Below are 12485 nucleotides of genomic sequence, written 5' to 3' on the forward strand. Positions count from 1 at the left end.
CTCAGAAGGATGAGCAAACCACTAAGAACAGCCTGAGAATAGAGAGGCTACTGAATCCAGCCAGTTGGAAGCACAGCTCATCCTGTATTCTGGTCACCCCCAGGCATCTCTCATGCCCTGGGTTAGTGTCTGTTATTCATTCAAGTTGTTATTCCATCACACAGCTTTCCCAGGCTGCTTCTGAAGCAGGTATGACTGCAGTAAGATTGCCCTACCCCAATGCCTAACTTTAATCACATGTTAATTTCCAGTCGTGTGAAATTATTTCAAATTTACTGCTTCTTGACATTTCTTTCCTTGAGGGAAAAAAAAAAGTCTTTTGATTTCCTGGGTCTCTGAGGCTTAATTTCTACCTCATGTAAATGTGAGGGCCTAGATAAAAGCAGTTCGTTAGTTGATTGTATGATAATTCTGCACAGTTTGCTCTAATAAGGTTTATAGGGACTCCGGGCTGAGCTCACACATTCCCAGGTCATTCCTCACACCTTGCAATGGACAGGGCTCAGTCTATGGATTCAGACTGTGTAAGATATGATAATGAAAATCTCTGTGGAACTCTCCTAGGTTCCTAGGACTCTTGTGGCCAAGAGTCATTTTATGGATTGGTCATTCAGCAAATGAGCATGGAATGTGCACTTAGCAAATGTGAGACTTGTGTTAATAGTCCTCAGGAGCCCAGAAATCAGTAAGACTGTAAGAGGTCCTGGCTCCCCAAGAGTGAGCCTCTGGGTGTTCCGTGGCTTCTGGTTTTGCAGAGACAGTGAAGTCAGATATGATTTAAGATGCACGAGCTTATCTTTTATTTTCTTATCTTTTTAATAAAAGTTAACATTGACTTTTCTTCATTTTTAGCCTTTTGAACTATAGTAGTTGAAATCTGTAGGTATAATTAATTTAGAAGATGAGCCTGTGTAGCTTGTTAGGAAGAGTGAGATAATCATGTTTTCAGTTACAATTTTTCATTGAAAACTAGTGCATCAAAATAAGTATGGATTATAAGCCATAGCTCTAAGTCAACACAGCTTTTCTCTACTACTTTTGTGAACACAGGCAAGACAACTAATATCTCTGACCTTTAGTCTCTCCAAATGAAAAATGCAACTGTTTTACTATACCTACATACCTAACTATAACAAATGGTACTCCACTTCTTAAAAGGCTTACTAACTCATTAATGGAAAAACAAGAAATTATAGAATTTAATTCTTTTAAAACTTTATTTATGTATGTATTTGTATTGTGTGTGTGTGTGTGTGTGTGTGTGGTGGGGGTGCATGTACCATGGCACATGTGTACAGGTCAGAGGACAACTTTGTAAATTTAATTCTTTTTTTCCTCCTTTATGTGGGTTCTAGGGATCAAACTCAGGTTACCAGGCTTGCCCAGGAAGTGCCTTACTGACTGACCCCTCTCACGGCCACAGAATATATGAGACTTCTATTACAGAGAGAACAATTTGCTTCTTCACAAACACATTTTAACGAGTATCCATGAATACAAGTAAGGGAACATCCTTTAAGAAAACATATTTTTTTAAGATTTACCTTATTATTTTTAATTCTTTCCTATGGGAGAAACAGCTATGAAAATGGTTGGAAAATGGGTGGGGTGAGAATTTAGTTTTCATTTGTCAGGATACAGGTGCCATGGCTTTCCCACTGTCTTCCTACCTTGGTTGCAGGTTTTTCCAGCAAAGCCAGGATGGCACTTGCACTTGTTTGGCCCAATGCACTCTCCATGTTTGCACTGTGGTTGACACACCGCTGTGGAAAGAGGACAGTGTGTGTCAGTCTCAGATCAGAAGTGCATCGTCCATAAAGCACCAAAGCCATGGGCCAGTGTGATGACACAAAACCAAGAACGTACAATAAAGTAGCAAAAGTTATAAAACCACTGTTCCCTTTCACTGTCTACACTTCAAACATACATGCATGCTGTGATGGTTTAAATAGGAATGGTCCCCGTAGACTCATGTGTTTGAATACTTGACCCACAGGGGGCCATACTATCAGGAAGTGTGGCCCTGTTGGAGTAGGTGTGGCCTAGTTGGAGAAAGTGTGTCACTGTGGAGGTAGGCTTTGAGGTCTAACATGCTCAAGCTATGCTCAATGTGGGACAAAGTGTCCCACTGCCTGCAGATCAAGATGTAGAACTCTCAGCTACCTCTCCAACATCATGTCTGTCTGCATGCTGCCATGTTTCCCACCATGATAATGGACTAAACACTGAACTCTATGTAAGCCAGCCCCAATCAGAAGTTCTCCTTTATGAGAGTTGCCATGGTCATTGTATCTCTTCACAACAACATAAACCCAAACTAAGACAGAAGTTGATACCAGGGACTGCGGTATTGCTGTGATAGGCCAGACCATGTTTTTGTTTGGAGGAATGTAGACTTTGGGGCTTTGGATCAGAAAAGCAGTTGAATGCTTTAAGTGAGGCTTAATGGGCCATCCTAGTAGGAACATGGAGGACAGTGGTGTTGATGGTGATTTGAAATGTGGGGGCCCAGCTCAAGAGGTTTCAGAAGAGAAGAATGTTAGCATGTGGCCTCAAGCCTGTTCTTGTGATATTTTGGAGAAGTATATGGCTTCTATTTGCCCCTGTTTAAAAAAATCTGCCTGAGACTAAATTGAAGAGTTTTGGATTAATTGCATTGGCAGAGAAAAATCTTAAAACATCCTAGTATGACTCTGTCTTGTGGTTATTAGTGGTCACTCTTATGAAGATCTATAATGAAAAGGAGTAAGCTGAGCAGGGAAAGTTACAAAATGTACAATTTGAGAAGAAAGGGGCACCAGGAAGTGGAATGGAGCTAAGTCTTATGTTCAAGGAGATAACTAGACTAAAGAAAATGCTGATGTTAAGTGGAATAAAGGGAGTGGTGACTTCAAGGCAAGATCCCACCTAGCTAAGGTCCCAACTTGTGAAAAGGAATTAAAAGTTAAGGGCTGTGTGTGGTGGTGCACAACTTTAATCCAAGTTCTCCAGAGGCAGAGGCTAATAGAGCTATGAATTTGAGGCCAGCCTGGTCTACAGATTGAGTTTTAGGACAGCCAAGCTTAGGCTGTGAAGGAAACCATCAAAAACAGAAAGCTGGTGAAGATGTAATTGAACAAGGAGGCCATGTTCCAGCCCCAGCAAGCAGCAGAACTTGGCCATATGGTTCTGACATTAGAGTCAAGGATACAAGAAAGAGGTTATAGATTCTCCTTACGAGACGAAGGAAAGCCACTGAGTCCAGATCTATGGCAGGAGTATCCTTGCGTGGAGGCCCAGAGATACCACTGTATGAAGCTGTGAAGATGAGGCCTAGATTTCCTTGTAGACCTTAAAATGTTGGAGATGTCAGTCATAGGATACCTGCTGAGGAAATCTGCTAACAGGAAGTGGAACCAGCTCAAGAGAAAGAAGTGCTACAGTCGACAAAGCTGAAAGGAGTTGAAGATCGGAAGAGGATTTTGACATCAGACTGGGAGATAAAGAGTTTGGAGTTTGCCCAGCTGGTTTTCAGTCTTGCTTTGGTCCAGTATTTCCTCACTATGATCCCTTTCCTCCCTTTTAGAATAGCAACAATGTATATCGTGTGCCATTATATGCTGGAAGTATATGATCTGCTTTTTGATTTTATAGGATATTACAGTTAAAAGACTGCATGAATCTCAGCAGAGACTTTGAAACAAGTTTGAGATTGTTATAGACTTTGAGGACCTTCAAAATTGGAATAAATGTATTTCTGCATTATGTTATAGCTACAATCTTATCAGGGGCCAGGGAGTAGAATGTGGTGGTTTGACTAGGTACGTCCCCCATAGACTCATGTTTCAATGCCTGACCCATAGGGAGTGGCATTAATAGGAGGTGTGCCTTGTTGGAGTAGGTGTGGCCTTGTTGGAGAAAGTGTGCCACTGTGGAGGTAGGCTTTGAGGTCTTATATGCTCAAGCTACGCTCAGTGTGGTGCACAGTCTCCTTCTGCTGCCTGGAGATCATGATGGAGAACTCTCAGCTACCTCTCCAACACAATGTCTGCTTGCATGCTGCCATGTTTCTATCATGATGATAATGCAGTAAACTTCTGAACTGTAAGTCAGCCCCAGTTATGTTTTCCTTTATGAGATTTGGTGTGGTCACAGTGTCTTTTCACAGCAATAGAAACCCAAACTATGGCATATGCCCTTATCATGTATGTAAATATGTTTGCATATATCACTTGGGACTGAAAAATGTTGTCAACTGAGCATACTTCTCAAATTATAAAGGGAACATATAACTACAAAAATGTTCACACACAATTTTAAAATCATTCTCTCAAATACACATCAACAAAACTTAGTCTGAATTTATTGGGTTTATAAGAAATCAATATAGCTTTCCAGGCTACAATGTGACTTGGTGGAAAAGTACTTTCCTCGAATGTGGGAGACCCGGGGTTTGATCAACAATATGGTCAAAAAACCAAAAAAACATAAATTTCTTATTAAACAATAAAATATTTATTTTATGGGCAATCATAGTCTAAGAATAAGATGATTAAAAATGAAACAAGCCCCAGCACTTGGGAGGCAGAGGCAGGTGGATCTCTGTGTGTTCGAGGCCACCCTGGGCTACCAAGTGAGTTCCAGGAAAGGCACAAAGCTACACAGAGAAACCCTGTCTCAAAAACCCTCTCCCCCCAAAAAAAAGAAAAAAAAAAAAAAGCTAAAATGAAGTTCTTCAACACTGTGAAGTATTCACAGATATTTTCATCATCTTGATCTTTCTTAACCCTGGCATACATTAAAGTTTCTCTTCAATTTATAGTAGCTTCCTGTATCTCAGCTAGATTGAAAGTTTCCAGTTTAACCTTATTCTTCTCTAACAACCACCTCCACTTCTCTCAAGAACTCAAGTCTTTTCTCAATTTGAATAACAAATTGGATAAACAAACAGGTTTACCCTGTTTGTCTTATGTCAATGGTTTTTCATGGGTATCCTTTGCATCCTTGAGACATCTGGCAATGTCTGGAGATATTTTGAGTTCTGCTGGCATATAGGACATGGAGGATATCCTGCAATGTTCATACATCCAAAATGACACCCAAATGTCATGGAGCCAAGGCTCAGAAACACTGTCCTACTATACCATATATGTTGATGATGGCCAATATTATAATAGATGAAAAATATCAGTCAGCATGATTTCTGACTTCAAGGATCTCACAATCTATTTAAAGAAACAAAACTTTTTCATGATCCTTTTTAGATTTATTTTATTTTTAAGCCTGTGTATGTGTGTCTGTGTAATTATGGGCATGTGCGAATGCTGGTATCTAAAAAGTCCAGAGGAGGGCATCAGATCCTTTAGAGCTGGAGTTATAGGCTGTTTTGAACAACCTAATATGGGTGTTGTGAACAAAAGTTGGGTCCTCTGTGAGAGTAGTTCACACTCAAAACACCGAGACATCATCACTCCAGCATCATTACACATGTTTTCAATTCAAGAGCATAATTATGTATGAGTATAATGGTTAGCAAATATGGGCTTGAATGGAAAGCCTCCTAAAAACACATGTGCTGGATCTTGAAACATGGGAACAGAGAAAAAAGAAGATCCTCCATGGAGAAAAAAAAATAAGTAGCCAAGGTGACCACAGGCTAGTCAGAGGTCACTTGGGAGGCCTGGGTAGCTAACAAAGTGAGTAAAAGCTCATGAAAGTATAGGAAGCAATTATTCATAATTATTATGGGATGATGGTGTTCCCTAGACTTTCAAACTGAGGAATGTTACTTTGTCTGTAGGAAATGGAAGTTTCTGATGAGGAGAGTTATTCTATAAATAGCAAAGCTGTGACTACTGATGTGGTGATGGATGAACTGGAGATGATTCCGAGGCAAAGGGAGCAACTGGACAGAGAAATTAAAGTTCAGGTTAGAACCAGTCAACCATGATTAGCACTCACGACAGGAAAAGGTGAACTTCGGTAACCACCAAATGAAAGCAGAGAGGACCTGATCTAGGACAACACAGTCAGCCATGCCCTGCCTTCTGAAGGCTTGGACACCTGCTCCTTTTCATACCAGCCCATGCTCTGCTCCATTCTGGGATGTGCTTCCAGTTTCCTGTGACAACTCTCAGACATTTCCTTTGAGACTCCTGCAAACCAGCATATGCTTGCTCTCTACATTCCCTTGCTCAGCCTCACCTGGTAGTCCCCTGGCCTACTTGTCTATGTTACTGCTGGCCTAGTGTTATGCCAATCAAGTCTGCTGATGACTAATCCTTAGTGTGGATTCAAAGCCTACAGAAAGAGGATGGCAGAAAGCAGAGAAAAGTAGTTGGAGACTTCTTAAACTGATTTCAGACACTGCATACATTTAAAGGGAAAGAACTGTGTTCATTTCTGAGAAGTAATGACTTCCCAGAAAGTCTTCCAGCATTATTCAGTGAATGGTAAGTAGTTTATACTGAGTGGAGTTTTGTAAAGGAAGTCTTCCAAACACGGTTCTCTGTAATACCCAGGCCTCATCATCAAGAAATGTGAGTTTCGGGTTGGGGAATTTAGCTCAGTGGTTGAGCACTTGCCTAACAAGCACAAGGCCCTGGGTTCGGTCCTCAGTTAAAAAAAAAAAAAAAAAAAAAGTGAGTTTGAAAAAAATCATTTTGAAAAGGAAATATTCCAGGGCTGGTAAGAGGACTCAGCAGGTAAAAGTGCCTGCCACCAAGTCTAATGACCTGAGTTTGACCTCAAGGACCTACATGGTAGAAGGAGAGAACCACCAATGCCTACAAACTGACTTCTGACCTCCACACGCTCCATGGCACATGTGCAGGCACACATGTGCATAAATAAATAATAAAAACTTAAAAAGAGTTATTCCATCAATTGTAACATTTTTATATAGTTATGTAACCTAAATAAGTCTTCTGAGGTACCCAGAATATTATATTTTCTTTAAAAAGTAACATTACATATATGTCACATGTAAGTCAAAATGATGATTCCCTAGAGCAACTGGAATTTGAAAATATCTGTGAAAATATGAAAAGGTGGTGTTAAAGTGTAACACTTAAAATCTGAGGTTCTTTTAGAGGAGGACACTTTCTGCAGCCTCCAGGTTATATTGCCTTTGACCTCTGACCAGCTGCTGGCCATCCACTCATGGCTTTCAAGTGCTTTCAACTCCCAAAGGGCCTTTCTGTCCTCTCTCCTTGCTATCTGTTCTCAGGAGGATGCCCTAATCTTAGGTGCATACATTCCAAGAGGTCAGGACTGTCAATGGTTCTGCTAAGTCGGGTGGGGACTCAGCATTTTACAGAAAACTTCTGGTTGCATTTCTACCTGAAGTAACCAGCAACGACAGATTACCCAGCAGCTACTAAAAAGTGTATTTTTTAAAAAAGCTATTAAAAGAATACACATAGAGCTGATACAATTAATTATTTTCTTCACAGAAAATTAAAACTCTTAACACAATTTTTCATGAAAGGGCTTTCCCCCATGATCTTGGTTTTAGGTCTAGGATAGAGGTCAGTAAATACATATCAAACATTTATTATGTTCAATGTATGATACGACACAAGTATGAATAGATGGGGAAGTGACAGCAGATATGAAATTAACCACGTGACTGATTTTTCTAAGCCACAACAGGAGCCAAGAAGAGACCTGAAGAGGGGGGAGGAGTGTGGATAATGACGATAACCATAGAGCCTCAAGTCTGAACTACAATCCTGGAGAGCGACTGTCAGAAGGAAGGGCCAGTGGAGACCACAGAAAAAGACTGTGGACTATGAACAGGTGGGGGTGGGCAGTGAGAGGGTTCTCACTGAGTGGGAAGCCCAAGCCTGAGAAGTGCCTGTAACAGCAGACGAGATCAAAGGAGGCCTAAGATGGATCCTAACAGGCCGGTGGGACTCTTTGGATCCCTACCTTTCCATTTCCATCTTCACACAGAATGTCTTTTTGGGTTTTGTTTCATAGCATAGGGTGAGTTTACAATGAAAAATGATTTCTTACCCTCCGTGGCAGGAGTAAAGAAAGGACTGGATTCTGACTAGTTTATATAGACACAGAAGTAAGAGTGGAGTGGTTAGGATGCTACCTAGGAGGCCTGCAGATAGGCCCGGGTCTGTGTTCTCTCTGTGAATGGAGAACTACAGCTTTTCTGTGACCAGTGGTCTTGAGACTGGAAAGAAAGGGAGAGCAAAAACTCCTCACACCAGCCCCCTTCCTGTGTTACTGTTGTACCCAGCCAAACACAACTCCTGCCTAGCCTTGACCACGAGGCTGTGGAGGAGCTTAATCTGTTCTTATCAAGACGGACAAGGGTATTTTGTTTTGCTTTTTTAGATATATAACTGCAAGCCCTATTAGTAACGTCTAACAATATCAAATATTCACACAGGTATGCAAACAGCTTCATTTACACATATAGGTAAGCAGAAAGTACATGCCAATTTAAAAACTATATGGAATTGGATCCCCATTTTGTGTAAACTGGCCTGCCTGATAACAACTAACTCTACTGTAATGTGGCTTTCAGGGGTCAGCAAAAATGACGTGCATGATCTGAATTATTCTGTGAACTGAGCCATCCACACCTAACTGAAAAAGAGACAGGATGGATGATCTGTTTTCATTTAGTATCAGTCTTCTAAACCATCAAAGGGAGATGATGATGCACTGATCCCAGAAGTAACATACTGTGCCTGTAGCTACTACAGGTAATCAGAGGGGGCATCATGGTGTCTCTGATCTCTGTGTGGACCAAGAACAAGAGAAATGGACCACACCTGATGATGCACTGTCCCTGCCACCCTCATAGTTTAAGCTCAGTAAATAAAAGTCACATAAGGATCAGGGACCTGTCAGATTTTCCTCCTTCAAAGACAAGTTACAAGAATTAAGTCCATATAGGTAAATCACACTCAAAACTTACTCCAACATTCTGGCCCCCTCTCTATGGGCTCAGAATAACTGCTAAGTCACTGTTTTGACCAGAAAACGAACCAAGTCTCCACAGTCAAAGCAAATAGCTCTTTGAGGGCCCAGTCCATTTGTCTGTTTCACTGCAATTTTAATCAGAAGCATCCTAACTGTTGCAACAGGGGTTCTGAGGGCTCAACGGGGCTATCTAATTCTGACAAAAAAAAAAAAAAAAAAAAAAGAAAATTAAGTTGTCCCAAGCTTGGGGACAATGAATCTTACACATTAATTTTATAATATTTCATAGGTAAGTGACTCACACTGGAAGTTAAGGACCAATGTCTGGAAATAAGATGCCACAGTGACAACCGTTCTGGAAAGTGATGAGGACAAACCCACCTAAGCTCTGTCCTTGACAAGGAGTTTCTCAATGTAAGAAGGCCTTTGTGTCTGAGGTGTCATCTGTAACCTTTGCCATCTTGTCGTGACTTCTCCTCCAGCTCACCTTACTTATGAACAAGGTGGCAAAAGGCATTCAAGAGCTGAGCAGAAGAATGAACAGCTGTGAAACCAAGAGATTTTTCCAGAGTTCCCAGAGCTCCCAGCCACTCCTGGGAGCTGATCTGGATGGATTTTGGGGGAGTGGGGTGCAAATAGGAAGAGAATATTCTTTTCAAAGCACAGTTGACCTTGGAAGAGAAAATGTTGCTAAAAGCAACATGAAATACCTCACTGCTTATTAATAGAACCTGGAAGCAACAGAGGCAGATTTTGAAAAAGAACTATTGAGAAGGACCCTGAGCCATCAACATGCAGAACAAAACCCACCATGCAAGATCTCCAGAGAAAACAACTCTCAGCTTGCTGAAAAGACTGTAGTGTACTGTCAATTATTCAACAAAAGCAAAACATTCAATTCCTGCTGTAATTAAAAGCAGTGTAAAGCACCTCTGATTCTCATTTAAAAGGATGTCTAGTAAATGTTCTTTTGAACACTAAACTAAAAACACTAACCTACACTTCATGTAGCTGAATGTCTTGCTGTAGTACCCATCATGTAAGGCAGGAAAGAAGTGGACTTTGGCACAGGTTAAGTGAGCTGACCAACTTCAGTAAAAATTTCTTAGCTGGGGTCAATGTTCAATCTACTCCTCTGGTGGATTAAGAAAGACGAGGAAGGCCAGCACTTGAGGTAGTTTAGAGAAAGGGAAAAGAGGTTATAACAAAATGCTAAGCAGAAAGGAATGGCCGTAGAGAATGGTGGTCGAGTGCATAATGGCATTTAAGTGACATTTCTAAGGAAACGTTGCCTTGAAGAAACAGTCTATAATTTCCAAAGACTCTAGGGGAACCTATGAGAATACTTAAAAATACAATAATCTCTTTGTTTTACTGCTTGTTGTGTTCATAAACACTGGATTCTGAAGCTGTAATGAAAATCAACATTTTAGCTAACAATGAACTATAGTCAAAAGGTCAGGATCAATAGACTGATACCCATTTGATTGTTTACAATGGTTGGTTACAAGTTGTTAATTCTTAATGGTCAGGAAAAAAGTTGAACATGGAGATTAGATTCAGAGGTTTTATTTTAAAAAAAAAAAGGAAAAAGAAAGAAGAGAATATAGATATGAGGTAAATCATTGAATCTACCCTGAGAAAAAAGATAAAGAAATAATAGGATAAATGGGTAGATCATTGAATCTACACTAAAAAGAAAAAGGGAAAGATACAAAAATGACAAAAGGTAGATTACTGAAGCTATTATGAAAAGAAAAAAGAGAGAATATGGATATGATCAGATTAAAAAGGTCAATTATTGGATCTACTTTTAAAAAGGAACTTCTTGTTTTAAATAGGGTAAGTAATAAAATTGTTTTGTCTGAGTTTATCAAATGTTACTGGACTGGACATTGTTAATATATGGAGTTTTTATCTGAATCTGTTAAATGTTAATGGACTCGACATCATTAATGTAATTCTTGACTATATATAGTATATATACTTATTGGATAGTTTTTCTTGTGTTAGTTATAATCTTTTTTAAATTTTAGACAAAAAAAGGGGAAATGTGGTGGTATTGTGTTCCCCGAAATATTGTGCACCCTAATAAACTTATCTGAGGTCAGAGACAGAACAGTAACAATATTAAACATAGAGGATAGGCAGTGGTAGCACATGCTTTTAATCCTAGCATTTCAGAGGCAGAAATCCATGTGTTCAAGGATACAGCCAGGCATGGACTCACGCCTTTAATCCCAAGAAGTGAGCCTTTAATCCCAGGGAGTGATGGCAGATAGCAGAAAGGTATATAAGGCGTGAGGGCCAGAAACTGGAAGCATTTGGCTGGTTAAGCTTTTAGGCTTTGAGCAGTACAGTTCAGCTGAGATTCATTTGGATGAGGACTCAGAAGCTTGCAGTCTGAGGAAACAAGACCAGCTGAGGAACAGGCGAGGTGAGGTAGCTGTGGCTTGTTCTGTATCTCTGATCTCCCAGCATTCACCCCAATAACTGACCTCAGGTTTGTTCTTATTAATAAGACCTGTTAAGATTCCTGCTACACATGATATTAGAAGCACCACTGAAATAATGTCAGGACAGTATTTACAAGATACCAGGATGTGCAGTCTCAACCTGTCATACTCTGTGTCATCTAATTTGTATAAAATGTTAGTAAGATAAGAATTTGTAAAAAAAAAAAAAATGTTAGTAATAACAGATGGAATTTATGGATATTCACTGGCCCCTTTCTTTCTTCCATTGATTAAACTTCATCAAATAAAAAATAGAGAAGTGCTTGATAACATGGATACCTAGATTTTTTTTTTTTTTTTTTTTTTTTTTTTTTTTTTTTGTGAGCCATTACTCATTTTTCAGTGAGTTTTTGAATAGGGGTTAAGAGTACAGATGTTGGAACAAGGTAGCTGGGTGGGGTTCCAAACCTACCACTGGGCAAATGAATGACCTATAAAGATTACCCAGCTACCTTCTCCTCCCAAATATGGATGAGAAGCTAAAGGTTCACCACATTGTCTTTTTTGCTTTACTTTATAGAAAACTCACATGACTCAGATTGAAATGGGACTCTATAGTACATAGCACAATAGCCATAGCAACCTCAGTGTTTATTAAAATAGGGTTCTGAGGATGGCAAAGAGGAAACGCCCCCTCTCTGGGACACACATTAAGAAACGTGGGTATCAGCCAAGCACTCTTCGACTCAAGGTGAAGAGATGGAGGAGGAATTATATGAGCAAGGGGGCATCGAGATCCTGAGGGGGAAACCATAGACAGCTGACCCGAGCTCCTGGGAGCTCACAGACTCTAGACCAACAGCTAGGGAGACTACATGGGACTGACCTAGGCCCTCCGCATGTGGGTGACAGTTGTGTAGGCTTGGTCTGTTTGTGGGGCCCCTAGTAGGGGAACCAGGATCTGTCCCTGGCGAATGCGCTGGCTTTTTGGAACCTGCTCCCTATGGTTGGACGCCTTGTTCAGCCTTGATGCAGCAGGGAGGAGCCTGGTCCTGCCTCAACTTGATATGCCATACTTTGTTAACTCCCACGGGAGGCCTTACC

General features: G+C 40.4%; 1 protein-coding gene across 4 annotated transcripts in view; it reads right to left on the minus strand.

Moving 5' to 3' along the window:
* Positions 1-12485, minus strand: part of Npnt (nephronectin) — a 69739-nt gene that overhangs the window by 33857 nt on the left and 23397 nt on the right. For all 4 annotated transcript variants that reach the window (XM_036191427.1, XM_036191426.1, XM_036191429.1 and 1 more), the window contains one exon: positions 1671-1763. In XM_036191427.1, the coding sequence (XP_036047320.1) occupies positions 1671-1763 (93 nt within the window). The remainder of the gene's footprint in view (positions 1-1670; positions 1764-12485) is intronic.

Source organism: Onychomys torridus, chromosome 6 (genome assembly GCF_903995425.1).
Source record: "Onychomys torridus chromosome 6, mOncTor1.1, whole genome shotgun sequence".
Classification (NCBI taxonomy): Eukaryota; Metazoa; Chordata; class Mammalia; order Rodentia; family Cricetidae; genus Onychomys; species Onychomys torridus.